Source organism: Dendrobates tinctorius, unplaced genomic scaffold, assembly GCF_039654945.1.
Source record: "Dendrobates tinctorius isolate UK_male_01 unplaced genomic scaffold, ASM3965494v1 ptg000026l, whole genome shotgun sequence".
NCBI classification, from domain to species: domain Eukaryota; kingdom Metazoa; phylum Chordata; class Amphibia; order Anura; family Dendrobatidae; genus Dendrobates; species Dendrobates tinctorius.
The window spans coordinates 12360504-12373990 of NW_027361694.1; the positions used below are offsets into that span (position 1 = coordinate 12360504).

A 13487-nucleotide genomic window follows, 5' to 3' on the forward strand; every position below is an offset into this window, starting at 1 on the left:
AAGGCGAATAAGCCCCGCCCATCGGACCGGGCGATTTACATACATCTCACCCAAGATAAAAAAGGTATTTATGCATCAAAGGTGTCGGGTCAGGGAGAATCAAAAGTCCTAATAGAATCCTTATGTGACACACAATTGAATGATATCTTTACATGATATCACTAAAAATGGGTGACAGATTCCCTTTAAAATATACCTGTAAACATGGCATACATGTAGCTATGAGTGACTGGCACATGAATATCATATTATATGATTCTGTAATGCGATATTTTCTTAATACGTAACTAAACTTTTAAGTTTTTTTAAACATTTTTAAGGCACTTTATTTGCCTGCAAGATCAGAGGGGGTCCAGGAAGATTGCTGAAAAGACTGCTGAAAAGTGCACAGCTGAATACGCCGAAGCACACAATCCAGCCTGAGCAAGTGCACATAGAAAATTACAGAAAGCCTATGATTTTCTATTGCCTATGTCTTTTTGTCCTTTTTTCGTTCTGTGCGTGTGCTATGGCAAAAGCTGTGATGCCACCTCCTGAGCAGCGCTTATAGCATTATTTTAAGTGATCGATGGGAATCTCAGGACCTCGATCAGCATACAGTTGTGGCCAAAAGTATTGACACCCCTGCAATTCTGTCAGATAATACTCAGTTTCTTCCTGAAAATGATTGCAAACACAAATTCTTTGGTATTATTATCTTCATTTAATTCGTCTTTAATGAGAAAACACAAAAATAATTGTCCTAAAGCCAAATTGGATATAATTCCACACCAAACATAAAAAAGAGGGTGGACAAAAGTATTGGCACTGTTTGAAAAATCATGTGATGCTTCTCTAATTTGTGTAATTAACAGCACCTGTAACTTACCTGTGGCACCTAACAGGTGTTGGCAATAACTAAATCACACTTGCAGCCAGTTGACATGGATTAAAGTTGACTCAACCTCTGTCCTGTGTCCTTGTGTGTACCACATTGAGCATGGAGAAAAGAAAGACCAAAGAACTGTCTGAGGACTTGAGAAACCAAATTGTGAGGAAGCATGAGCAATCTCAAGGCTACAAGTCCATCTCCAAAGACCTGAATGTTCCTGTGTCTACCGTGCGCAGTGTCATCAAGAAGTTTAAAGCCCATGGCACTGTGGCTAACCTCCCTAGATGTGGACGGAAAAGAAAAATTGACAAGAGATTTCAACGCAAGATTGTGCGGATGTTGGATAAAGAACCTCGACTAACATCCAAACAAGTTCAAGCTGCCCTGCTGTCCGAGGGTACAACAGGGTCAACCCGTACTATCCGTCGGCGTCTGAATGAAAAGGGACTGTATGGTAGGAGACCCAGGAAGACCCCACTTCTTACCCCGAGACATAAAAAAGCCAGGCTGGAGTTTGCCAAAACTTACCTGAAAAAGCCTAAAACGTTTTGGAAGAATGTTCTCTGGTCAGATGAGACAAAAGTAGAGCTTTTGGGGCAAAGGCATCAACATAGAGTTTACAGGAGAAAAAAAGAGGCATTCAAAGAAAAGAACACGGTCCCTACAGTCAAACATGGCGGAGGTTCCCTGATGTTTTGGGGTTGCTTTGCTGCCTCTGGCACTGGACTGCTTGACCGTGTGCATGGCATTATGAAGTCTGAAGACTACCAACATATTTTGCAGCATAATGTAGGGCCCAGTGTGAGAAAGCTGGGTCTCCCTCAGAGGTCATGGGTCTTCCAGTAGGACAATGACCCAAAACACACTTCAAAAAGCACTAGAAAATGGTTTGAGAGAAAGCACTGGAGACTTCTAAGGTGGCCAGCAATGAGTCCAGACCTGAATCCCATAGAACACCTGTGGAGAGATCTAAAAATGGCAGTTTGGAGAAGGCACCCTTCAAATATCAGGGACCTGGAGCAGTTTGCCAAAGAAGAATGGTCTAAAATTCCAGCAGAGCATTGTAAGAAACTCATTGATGGTTACCGGAAGCGGTTGGTCGCAGTTATTTTGGCTAACGGTTGTGCAACCAAGTATTAGGCTGAGGGTGCCAATACTTTTGTCTGGCCCATTTTTGGAGTTTTGTGTGAAATGATCAATGTTTTGTTTTTTTCTTCATTCTCTTTTGTGTTTTTTCATTTAAGACAAATTAAATGAAGATAATAATACCAAAGAATTTGTGTTTGCAATCATTTTCAGGAAGAAACAGTATTATCTGACAGAATTGCAGGGGTGTCAATACTTTTGGCCACAACTGTAAATATATTGGTAAATAAAGTGCCTAAAAATTATTTTAAAAAGTCATTAAAAGTTTACTCATTAACACTGACCCCTGTGCAAGAAAGGAGAATCTCCCCAAAATTAATGCTTTTTACCTGAATTAGATTTAAAATGATAAATATTTTATGTATATATTTTTATTTTTTGTTAGAAGGATTTTTTTATTTTCAAAAAGAAGCAATAACACAAGGTTTCTACGGGTAAAAGACACAAGGAATGAGTAGAATTTTGCAGACAACCTGCAACGATTTTCATCCTCGGCACTATCACTACATCAGAAAGCATTACCAATTACATTAGCAGGCTTTGTAGTCTTCGTACCTAAAGAATAACATACGTTTCTTGAAGCTGGAGAGGCTAATAGTGGAGGGGGTCCTCAATTTGAAGACTCTCTCCCCCTATTTTTTTAAATTTGCTCACAGGGTTTTTTTTTTTTTTACAACTGGACAAGCACTTTAACAAATACAGTATTGAAATTCTTCTGAGCTCATTGTTTTTGCCATGTATATTTGTTTTATGAATTAGCATTTTTGGCATACAGTAGATAAATAGGATTTATAGAAGATGTTGCAAACCTTGTATAAGCCTCAACTGTATATTCTTCATAAGTTTTTGCCCCTATGATGTAACGGATCACTCATCTATGTATAAAACATTCATTAATCTTTGCAGTAAAATCACTATAGCATTTCACCGAAAATAAACTATTAAACCTGCAAATATATTTTTCTACTTTTTCCTGATTAGATTATTTCAAACATAGAAATACAACAAAGTAAGATATGTTTCACAGTGCCATGAATAATAGCAATATAAGTTCAATTTTTCTATTATAGCTGCAATATTATCTGGAACCTGAATTTCTTAAACCACCAAGGCCCATGTTAGGAAACCTGTCCCCACACCCAGACTGACAGATCAACACATTTACACCCACTTTCATGCTTACATCCTACTGCTGTTCTATCACAACACCAGGGTATCCCAGGTATTAGCATATAGAATAGAGTCTGATTCCTGCAGACTCCCTGACATGACTTGTCATTAATGCTCAGAATGACTCTCCTTTATACACAGTAATTAAATTGCGGCCTAAGGGTGGTTTTACACTTACCGAATATTTTGCGGTCCTTTATTGCGGCCCCTTTTTTTGCGGGCCATAACGCCGCATTTTTTGTGGTGTACCACAATAACGGGCCCCAAAAAATGTTTGCGGATCACAATTTCTTTTCTTTCCAATACTATGGAAATAGTATTGAAGAAAAAAAAAGGCGTTCCACAAAACCGGAAGTGACAGCGAGACGCAAAAACAAACTTCCGTTTTGTTTTTGCGGCCCCGTTGATTTAAATGGGCGCCGTGTCCGTACGCCGTGAAAAATATTGAACAAGCTCAATATTTTTTCACGGCCGTATGGCACACGGCACACCTTTGATTTTTTGCAGGCCGATTTTGCGGCCCCATAGAAATGCATAGGGGCCGCAAAATCGGCCCGCAAAAATACGGTAAGTGTAAAACCACCCTAAGTGTATGCAAAAGCCAAATTTTGGTAATTTTTCTCATTTTTCATTATTGTTTCACATATGTCAAATTGGGTAATGTGCAGTTTTGGGTAACTGGCCATGTTTACAATGTCAAGGTCTTAATGAAAAAGCACCACTTTTATCTTATCTAGATATTATTAATGGTAATTATATTTTTGATTTTTAATAATTTATAAAGTGAATAAATCACACAATATCATAGTATTTCATTGATTGTTGGTTCATCTTTGATTGTTGGTTTATTCCTTATTATTTCAGAAGTACAATATGTCCTTTTAATTACAAGCAAATCAGTGCGGGTCTATGGTCCTGAAACCCCCACCGATAGCTCAACCCCCCCTGAAGTTAGCTCAGTATAGGATACAGGAAGCACATGCTTCTTGCCTGAGTGCACACAGTATATGCTTTGTAATATATCCATACTTCACTCTGTGTGCATGCTCAGGCAAGAGCTATGCACTCCTATCTCCTGAGCTGAGCACATCTTGAGGTGTTTTGACCGTTCAGTGGGGATCTCAGGACTCGGATCCCCACTGATCTGCTTAAAACGAAGAGGGCACAAATACATATGTATATAAAATGTTCGAATGGATTCAATAATTTTTAAACAGTGCATCAGTTGAGTCTGGGTGATAGGATTACGCAATATTTCCATCCTAAAATATAAAATATCTCCAATTTTAGAAGAGTTTTATGGGTTCTTCATTCTAGAAATTGTTAGAGGTCCCATCTAGTGTGTAATTCATAACTTGTGCTTGAGGTGTCTTGAATACATAATATTGGTCATAATTGACAATGAATTAGAAAGTCTTTCCACCCTGTAAAGGTGGTGTAATGCTTATGGAAACCATTACCAAGGGAGGTGGTGGCATTCATTAATCATCAAATAAAGATAATGAGAGAAATCAGGAAGCCTTTTGTCTTCCGCTAACTCGGACGCACCTCAATTATGACTAGATGTCCTTTCAACCCTAGAAACAAACTATGAAAAAAAAACTGAACAGGAATGCTTAAAATTTACAACTGAGCATTAGTTAGCCATGTAAAAAGTTTTTTGTGATGTCTCACAGTAGTCTGGGTTCTCCTATGTATTGTCCTTACATATCAAGCAAGTCATCACCACTTTCATCACTCTCCACAGTAAGTTGCCTTGTCCACCATTTCTTGACTTCTGAGCCACAGGAGATAGCATCAGACATAGCATTTATCTTGCCCATTGCAGATATCATATTGGAACGACCTCCGATGCGCAGGTTGACAGACGATACAGAGTGACTTATAGGTTTTGGTGCTGTGGAACACACAACATGAAATGATTTATGAACTTTAAACCACAGGTGATGTAGTTGTAAAATGGTTATATATGGAAAGATCAATTTGAGGACATCTCATGGGTGAACTCAAGTTATTAGATAAATGTTAAAAAAATCTGTAAATGATAGTTCAGATTGCTTATTATTAAAAAAAAATCAATTAAATTGTAATCAAAATGCATATTACTATATAATTTCATTCTACCTACCTGCTGGTAGATGCCATTGTCCAACTCTTCTGGAGCGCATTACGCCTTCAATAGAATCTTGATGATCTCTCATGAGATCAGAAAAGGTGGGGCTGAGAAGTTTAGGTTGACTGCTTGTCTATAAAGAAAAATATATAAAATATAAAACTATTGTGTTTCACTAATTAAATGCATTTAGGAATGTATTTATAATGACATTTCCTTCAGTTACTTATTTTTTTCTATTCCCGGAAAACCACTTGGAAGAGAATTGACACATTACTAAAGACATTGCCACACATGGTAGCTACCTATAGGCAGACAGTTTTCTTTATTTTGGATGAGAGCAAATTTGTATACTTTTTATAATGCAGCATTGCCTGTTAGATTCCCAACATCAGTGTAACCTCCACAAGGAGAACATGTACCTTCCAATACTCTCAGTACAAGAAATATGCATATTTCAGATTTTGAAATAATTTTAAAACATACATATAATTAAAAATAAATAAAGTTACAGTCACAACTAAGGCAACTGTTACTGTGTATTAAATATAGTGCAGCCACACATATAGTTACTGTAAGTTCAGAAATATTTGAATATCAGAACAAGCACTGACAGACTGTTATGTGTTGGAGTAGCAGCACAAAGCTTAGCAGAAGGATGAAGCTACAAGATCAGAACTGTCAATCAAGGGGGAGTGCCCACCCCTCAGCAGTAAGGAAGTGAAAGAGGCTGTAGAGCAATGCGCTGCTGAAGATACAAGCTGAGAAGAACACTTTTAATAAGACCTCTTAATAAGTTTCACACATTAACATGTGCTACTGATTGACACAAAGCAAATTGTAACAATGGGTTAATTTTAAAAATTGAGATAAGTCAATCTTAGGACACTCACATACATTATATGAACATCTAGCCCTGCTGAAAAATGCAGCTTTGACAAACATTAAAGAGAGCGCTGTCAGTAACACTACCCCTGTGCATCCATAGATAGTGCAGGATGATGCACTATAAAACATTATGAAAGACTACAGTGCCACCTTTTTCAGCTTTTATTGATTTGCAAATTAGGCGCAAAAGTGCACTGGTGGGCTTAGAAGTGCATGTGCAGCCTATGGCTCCTCTTCACTTCTACCCACCGGTGCCCTCGCTTCTTGATTGACAGTGTGGGCAAAAGCTCTGCTGCATAGTGTCAAATGTGGTCTTCCCTGTCAGTCAAGAAGCAGTCAGCAACACTGACGAGAAGAAGCGAATGGAATCCATAGACTGCAAGTGCACTGATACACCCATTAGTGCACTAGCGAGTATAATTTGCATAACAATAAAAGCTGTATTTCGGTGCAAGAGCGCAGAGATTGGCGCTGTAACTGATCTCACTCTATCTCTGCCAGCACAGGGGTAGTATTATGTATGGTCATCTAACCATCTGAAGGAACAAGATGAAAAAAAGGTTAGACAGCAAACAACAAGCACAGATAAACCACAATTCTTTAAATAAACACAGACAAAGCTTATATAGATTATTTGCCACATAAGGATATTGCAGAGGTCCTTGTAAACTGGGAGGTAGACTAGCTTAACTTCTACTTTATTCTCATTTATTTCTAAGGTGATATTTCTACAATTCCTTAATATAACTTTTTAATGTAGTACCTCTGGCTGTGCATTGTCTTGGTTATTAAGGCTCATGTCATCACTTGGCTGCGTGGTCTCAATACTAGGAGGGTTCCCAAACCGCTCCCGTTCTTGCTGCTGGCTCTCTCGTAGACTGTGGATAATGCTGCAGGACTGCTGTTGTTTCTAAAAGAAAAGTGAGACAAATAATGCATCTGTTAGCTATAAATATCCAAATTTTTCTCTACCTACATTGACACCCAAGTATACCCGTGTTCAAAAATGTTGGAACTCCTCTTGTAATGACAGAAAAACCCACAATGGTCACAGAAATAACTTGAATCTAACAAAAGTAATAATACATAAAAAATCTATGAAAATGAACAAATGAAAGTCAGACATTGCTTTTCAACCATGCTTCCACCGAATTTAAAAAAAAATAAAACTCATGAACTAGGCCTATAGAGAAATGATGGTACCCCTGAAAATAATGTGACAAAAGGGACATGTTAAATCAAGGTGTGTCCACTAATTAGCATCACAGGCGTCTACAATCTTGGAATCAGTGAGTGCGCCTGTATAGAGGGCTACAGATACTCACTGTGCTGTTTGGTGACATGGTGTGTATCACACTCAACATGGACCAGAGGAAGCAAAGGAAAGAGTTGTCTCAGGAGATTAGAAAGAAAAATATAGACAAACATGTTAAAGGTAAAAGTTATAAGACCATCTCCTAGCAGCTTGATGTTCCTGTGACCACAGTTGCACATATTATTCAGAAATTTAAGCTCCATGGGACTGTAGCCAACCTTCCTGGACGTGGCTATTGAGCATCTTTGGAAAGAGCTGAAACATGCCATCTGGAAAAGGCAACCTTCAAACTTGAGACAACTGGAGCAGTTTGCTCTTGAGGAGTGGGACAAAATACCTGCTGAGAGGTGCAGAAGTCTCATTGACAGTTACAGGAATTGTTTGATTACAGTGATTATGCAACAAAATATTAAGTTAAAGGTACCATTATTACTGTCCAGGACTATTTCATGAGTTTTATTTTTTTTTAAATTCTGTGGAAGCATGGTTGAAAAGCAATGTCTGACTTTCATTTGTTCATTTTCATACATTTTTAATTTACTATTACTTTTGTCAGATTCAAGTTATTTCTGTCACCATTGTGGGTTTTTCTGTCATTAAATGAGGGGTACCAACAATTTTGACCACTTGTGTAGTTAGCAATATTAAGACAATGGATCTGGCAATGATGTGGGGCTCAATGTATTTTTTTGCTCATCAAATAATACAGAATACAGTGGCCATCTACTTTTATGAAGGAATTGTGACTGGTTACTCTAGTCTTATGCAGCTAGTATGATCCTGTGGAAAATTTTGGACAATTTAATGTGAGCACAGCTGCCTTCCACTTTTATGGGGGCATTGTGGATAGTAACTTTATGAGTATGGCTATGTTATAGGGTGATGTAGTTGGTATTATTATAGTGGCACTTTAACCAGATCTGATATAGAAGTACTAGGGCAGACACTTTGTGGGAGACTCCCTAATATGGTGACTCCCAAACAAAACCAAAATGTAAACAAAATGTGAGATGAGTAGAGATGAGCAAATGAGCAAATTTTTTTGGATTCGGTTCTAAATACGATCAGAATCGAATATTGCTTTTGCAATATTTGTCGAACACAGCCAAACGTCAATAGAGTCAATGGGAGTAGAAATTACCGAATATGTTTGGAACCAATCATAAGACATACATTTGGCACGAATATGGTTGGAATGTGGCTCGAATATGTCAGAATCAGATTCGGGGACAAAATCCTAACAAATTCGCTCATCTCTAGTGATGAGCGAACGTGCTGGGATAAGGTGTTATGTGAGCATGCTCAGGTGCTAACCGAGTGTCATCTGCATGCTTGAAAAATATGTTTAAGTCCCCACGGCTGCATGTCTCAAGGCTATTTGACAGCTGCAACACATGTAGGGATTGTCTATTTGTTAGACAATACCTCCATATGTTGCGGCTGTCAAATAGCTGTGAGACAGGCAAGCGCCAGGAAGGAACTCAAACATATTATTCGGGCACGCCGAAGATACTCAGTTAGCAACCAAGCATGCTCAGCTAACACCTTATCCCAGCGCGTTTGCTCAACACTAAACAACATAAACAATGTAAGGATTTTGTTGCACTCACTGCCCGGATACGTTTGAGACACTTCTTCAGCCACATGCGTATAGTTTGTTTAGCCACTTCTTCTTCTATTGTGTACTCTAGCTGTTCTCGGGCTAGTAGTTCTTCCAGCTGAAGGCTCTTCCTGATGTCCACAGATCTATATGACAGCATGCTGTCGGAAAATGTCATGTGATAACTTATCAGTTTGGAGCATTTTTGTGTGACATTCTTTGTATTTTTTTCAATACACTCAAACACACGCTCACACACACATATACACATGCAAGCGCACACACACGCAAGCACACATACACACCAGGGCTGTGGAGTCGGAGTCATGGAGTCGGAGTCGGTGCTCATTTTGGTGGAGTTGGTATAAAATGGACCGACTCCTAAAACATATAATAAATTGGGTACAGTAATTCAATGCAGAATGTGCTGAATATTTTTTCATAGGAATTTTGGAAAGTTATGAAATGTCCTATAAATGGCTGTTCTATTCCTGACCTAAGGCTACATTCACACACAGCGTTTTGCTGTGTTTTATGAGGATACGTTTTTCAGCTGCAAAAGCAGATCAGCTTTTTAAAAACCCGCAGCACCTGAAAGGTTTTTGAGCTCATAGATAATGTTTTCAATAGCAAAAGCAGATTAGAAAAATGCCACACAAACTGACATGCTCATTCAGCCCAAAAACGGATCCTCACAAAACAATGTGTCTGAATGTCATATCTTGAAACCCATTGACTTTGCTGGGAGTCACTGCATTTTACTGCAAAAAACGGATCCGCAAAAATGCTGTGTGTGAATCATGGCCGTAGCCAGCGAGGGGCATGGGGGCAGCTGCCCCCCCCTAGAAGCAGGGGTACGCACCTATCAAAACTCACTTGTATGCTGCAGTGCTACCATCCTGCATCGGCTCCATACTGCAGGGTGCAATCTCCCCTCCTCTGTCCTGTCTTCTGCCGTCTTCACCAGAGAGAGGAGAGGGAGGGGTGCCTGCCCTGCACAGGATCCAATTCCTGGGCCCCAAGCTGGAGAAAGTGAGAAAGTTGTGCACGTTGCAGCTGGCAATAAGAGAAAGTCTGCAAGAGGGACATGCTGGAAATCTGATTGGAAAAGTGAGGAAATTGTTTATTGCCGCCAGAACCCCTAAAATTGATTCCATCTTGAAGAGACGTGCTGGGAAAGGGGCAATTGTCGATCAAGCCACTCGGTGGGGCAGCATTTATTTAATGATTGAGCGATTGCTTGAACTAAAACCGTTTCTTATAGATATGGCGAACCCTCAGGCAACCCTAAATGAAGGTCAATGGACACAGGTGGCTGAATTGAAGGAATTACTTAATCACCCATTTACCGTGACTAAAAAATTACAAGCTGAGGATTTAACTCCTGGCATTTTCATACGGGAGTGGAAGAACTTGCTATTTTGCCTGTCCCAAAGAGGAGGTTTAATCGCAGATGGCATTTCTGCTTCAATGAAACGGAGAGAGACACAGCTATTGGAAAATAAAAATTTTTTGGCAGCTGTTTATGTGGACCCAAGTCATCGTATACTGCTTGATGATCAACAGCTTACTAAAGCTCTGACTGAGGTAGCATTTAGGATGAGTGGCCTACAGGAGGACTGCCAGGCGTAAGAGGACTTGGGTCCTGACAGCGCTACTGCTGCCATATCTTCATCCTCATCAGATGAGGAGTTTGACTTTGACAAGTATTTGGATGACATGGAGCAGGCAATGCATTGGCGCAAGGAAAACAATTTCACTCCATCTCCTATAGCAAGCAGATTGACCATATTTTAGCAAAATGTTTCACTTGCTCTCAAAGAAATAGAAAAATTCAACCATTCATCAAAACTGACTGTGCATGAGGCAATTCCTTTATACCCAGAAATTGTTAGAGCTGTTGCCCATGTGGTTATGGCTTTGCCTCCAACCCAAGTTAGTGTAGAGAGGTTGTTCTCTAGCCTTAAAATTATTAGGCCAGATTTGAGGTCATCTATGAAGGAGGATCTGATGGAGGCAATTCTATTTCTTAGAACAAATTCATAGACTGCACAAATGTTATTTAGTATGTTTTTGCTGAAAACTGTTTTTTGCCACTTACATAGTTTATTACATAGTAAAATACATATATATATATATATATATATATATTGTAAGGTAGCGCTGTCATTCGGGGATACTCGCTTGGCAGCCAAATAACCAAATCCGGCATGGGTTTTCCATAAAACAATCACAGTCCATGACCAGCAACATAAAGTTCATATTAACAGCATAGCGTCCATGACAGAGCTTCACTCTGTTATCCCTGTGGTCACACAGGTTGTGCCATGTCCAGCACACAGGCTCTCTTAGCCTCACAGTTATATCCCCTCTCTGGATTTACCTCTTGGCTGCTTCACCACACTGCAGACGTCCATTCCCTCCAGGGAACTATCAGGCACGTGCAGCCATTAAACACAGCGTTCACTTGCTTTAAGGAAGACAGCCCCATCTCTCAGATGGCACCTTCCAAAATGGACCAACCAAGTCCCAGCATTCACTCCATGTGACCTACTCTGGCCACCTTATATGGTCTGTAGCCACGCCATCTGGGTCACATGGCTATGACCTCATCACAGGTCCTTCAACCACTCATACCCACCTTGAGATACATAATGATCCTTTAGCACCCTGCTCCTGTTACCACTCTGGACAAGGCTATCCGTTCGTCCTGGGACACGAACACAGTCCCCTAGCGGACACAGTGGTCACTACACCACAATATATACATACTATATATATATGTAATATATGTAATCGATATTACATAGTGTATTAGATATTTATAATTTATTACAGTTTTTTGTGTTCTAAAGTTGTATTCCAATAAATATATATATATTATGTTCTATCTAAATATCTTGATTATTGTATCATAAAAATGATTAAATGTCTTATGTTCACATTGTACTACAATACATTTTTCACTTAAATATAAGCAATATATGTGGGAGTCGGAGTCGTGAAGTCGGAGTTGGAGTCGGTGTAAGGGAAATTGAGGAGCCGGAGTCGCAGGTTTGGCTTACCGACTCCACAGTCCTGATACACACAGTCCAGTAAATGAAAATTAAAACTGGAAATAGGGAAAGATAAGCCTAACAGGTTAACCAGACTCATAAAGGGAAAATCTTGGCTCTTATTACATACTGTAAAAAGGAAAATTACATTTGTGGCATGCTGCCTTTCCTGAAAGACTTTGTCTGTATGCTTCCCAATGTTTATTTATTAATTATGCACATGTAGAATTCTGATTAGTTTAATATATTCTATAAACTTGGCACACAGACTATTCAAATATCGGAAAATAACTCTCTAAAACCAGTTATGTTTTCATGATAATAAATATTTATGCTCAAAACCATTTTTGCACTATTTGGATTCATACTAGTGTCTATGAAATCTTGTGTTTTTTTCTTTGCTTATTTGTCACGTGTTCACATAATGGAGTCTCAATTTTCCCCCTAATGTAATAAATTAGGTCCCTACTTAGTTGCAGTATTAACTTTTTTAATTCATAATCTACAGAAAATACATAGTAACATAGTAACATAGGTATTAAGGTTGAAGGGAGACTTTAAGTCCATCTAGTTCAACCCATATCCTATCCTAACCTGCCCTAACATGTTGATCTAGAGGAAGGCAAAAAAAACCCATGTGGCAAACAGTAAGCTTCACATTGGGGAAAAAAAATTCCTTCCCGACTCCACATACGGCAATCAGACTAGCTCCCTGGATCAACGCAATATTAAGGAAACTAGTGTATATACCCTGCAATATTATACTTTTCAAGAAAGGCATCCAGTCCCTTCTTAAATTTTAGTAGGGAATCACTCATTACAACATCATATGGCAGAGAGTTCCATAGTCTCACTGCTCTTAAAGTAAAGAATCCGCGTCTGTGAGTATGCTTAAACCTTCTTTCCTCCAGACGTAGAGGATGCCCCCTTGTCCCCTTCACAGGTCTAAGAGTAAAAAGATCATTAGAAAGGTCTTTGTACTGTCCCCGCATATATTTATACGTTGTAATAAGATCACCCCTAAGCCTTCGATTCTCCAAACTAAATAACCCTAAGTGTAATAACCTGTCTTGGTATTGCAGACCCCCTAGTTCCCTAATAACCTTGGTCGCTCTTCTCTGCACCCGCTCCAGTTCAGCTATGTCTTACTTATACACCGGAGACCAGAACTGTACACTGTATTCTAAGTGTGGTCGCACTAGTGACTTATATAGAGGTAAAATTATGTTCTCCTCATGAGCATCTATGCCTCTTTTAATGCATCCCATTATTTTATTTGCCTTTGCAGCAGCTGCCTGACACTGGCCACTAAATGTGAGTTTGTCGTC

At 39.2% G+C, this 13487-nt stretch overlaps 1 protein-coding gene across 4 annotated transcripts in view; it reads right to left on the bottom strand.

Annotated features, from left to right (window-relative positions):
- NALCN (sodium leak channel, non-selective) overlaps positions 1–13487 on the bottom strand; it is an 871910-nt gene that overhangs the window by 26474 nt on the left and 831949 nt on the right. For 3 of the 4 annotated variants that reach the window (XM_073569511.1, XM_073569510.1, XM_073569508.1), the window contains 4 exons: positions 9114–9264; positions 6952–7098; positions 5316–5433; positions 4895–5084 (listed from right to left, as the gene is read on the bottom strand). In XM_073569511.1, coding sequence (XP_073425612.1) covers positions 4895–5084; positions 5316–5433; positions 6952–7098; positions 9114–9264 — 606 coding nt within the window. Of the gene's footprint in view, positions 1–4861; positions 5085–5315; positions 5434–6951; positions 7099–9113; positions 9265–13487 lie in introns of all 4 variants that reach the window. The other variant, XM_073569509.1, reaches the window with a different exon arrangement.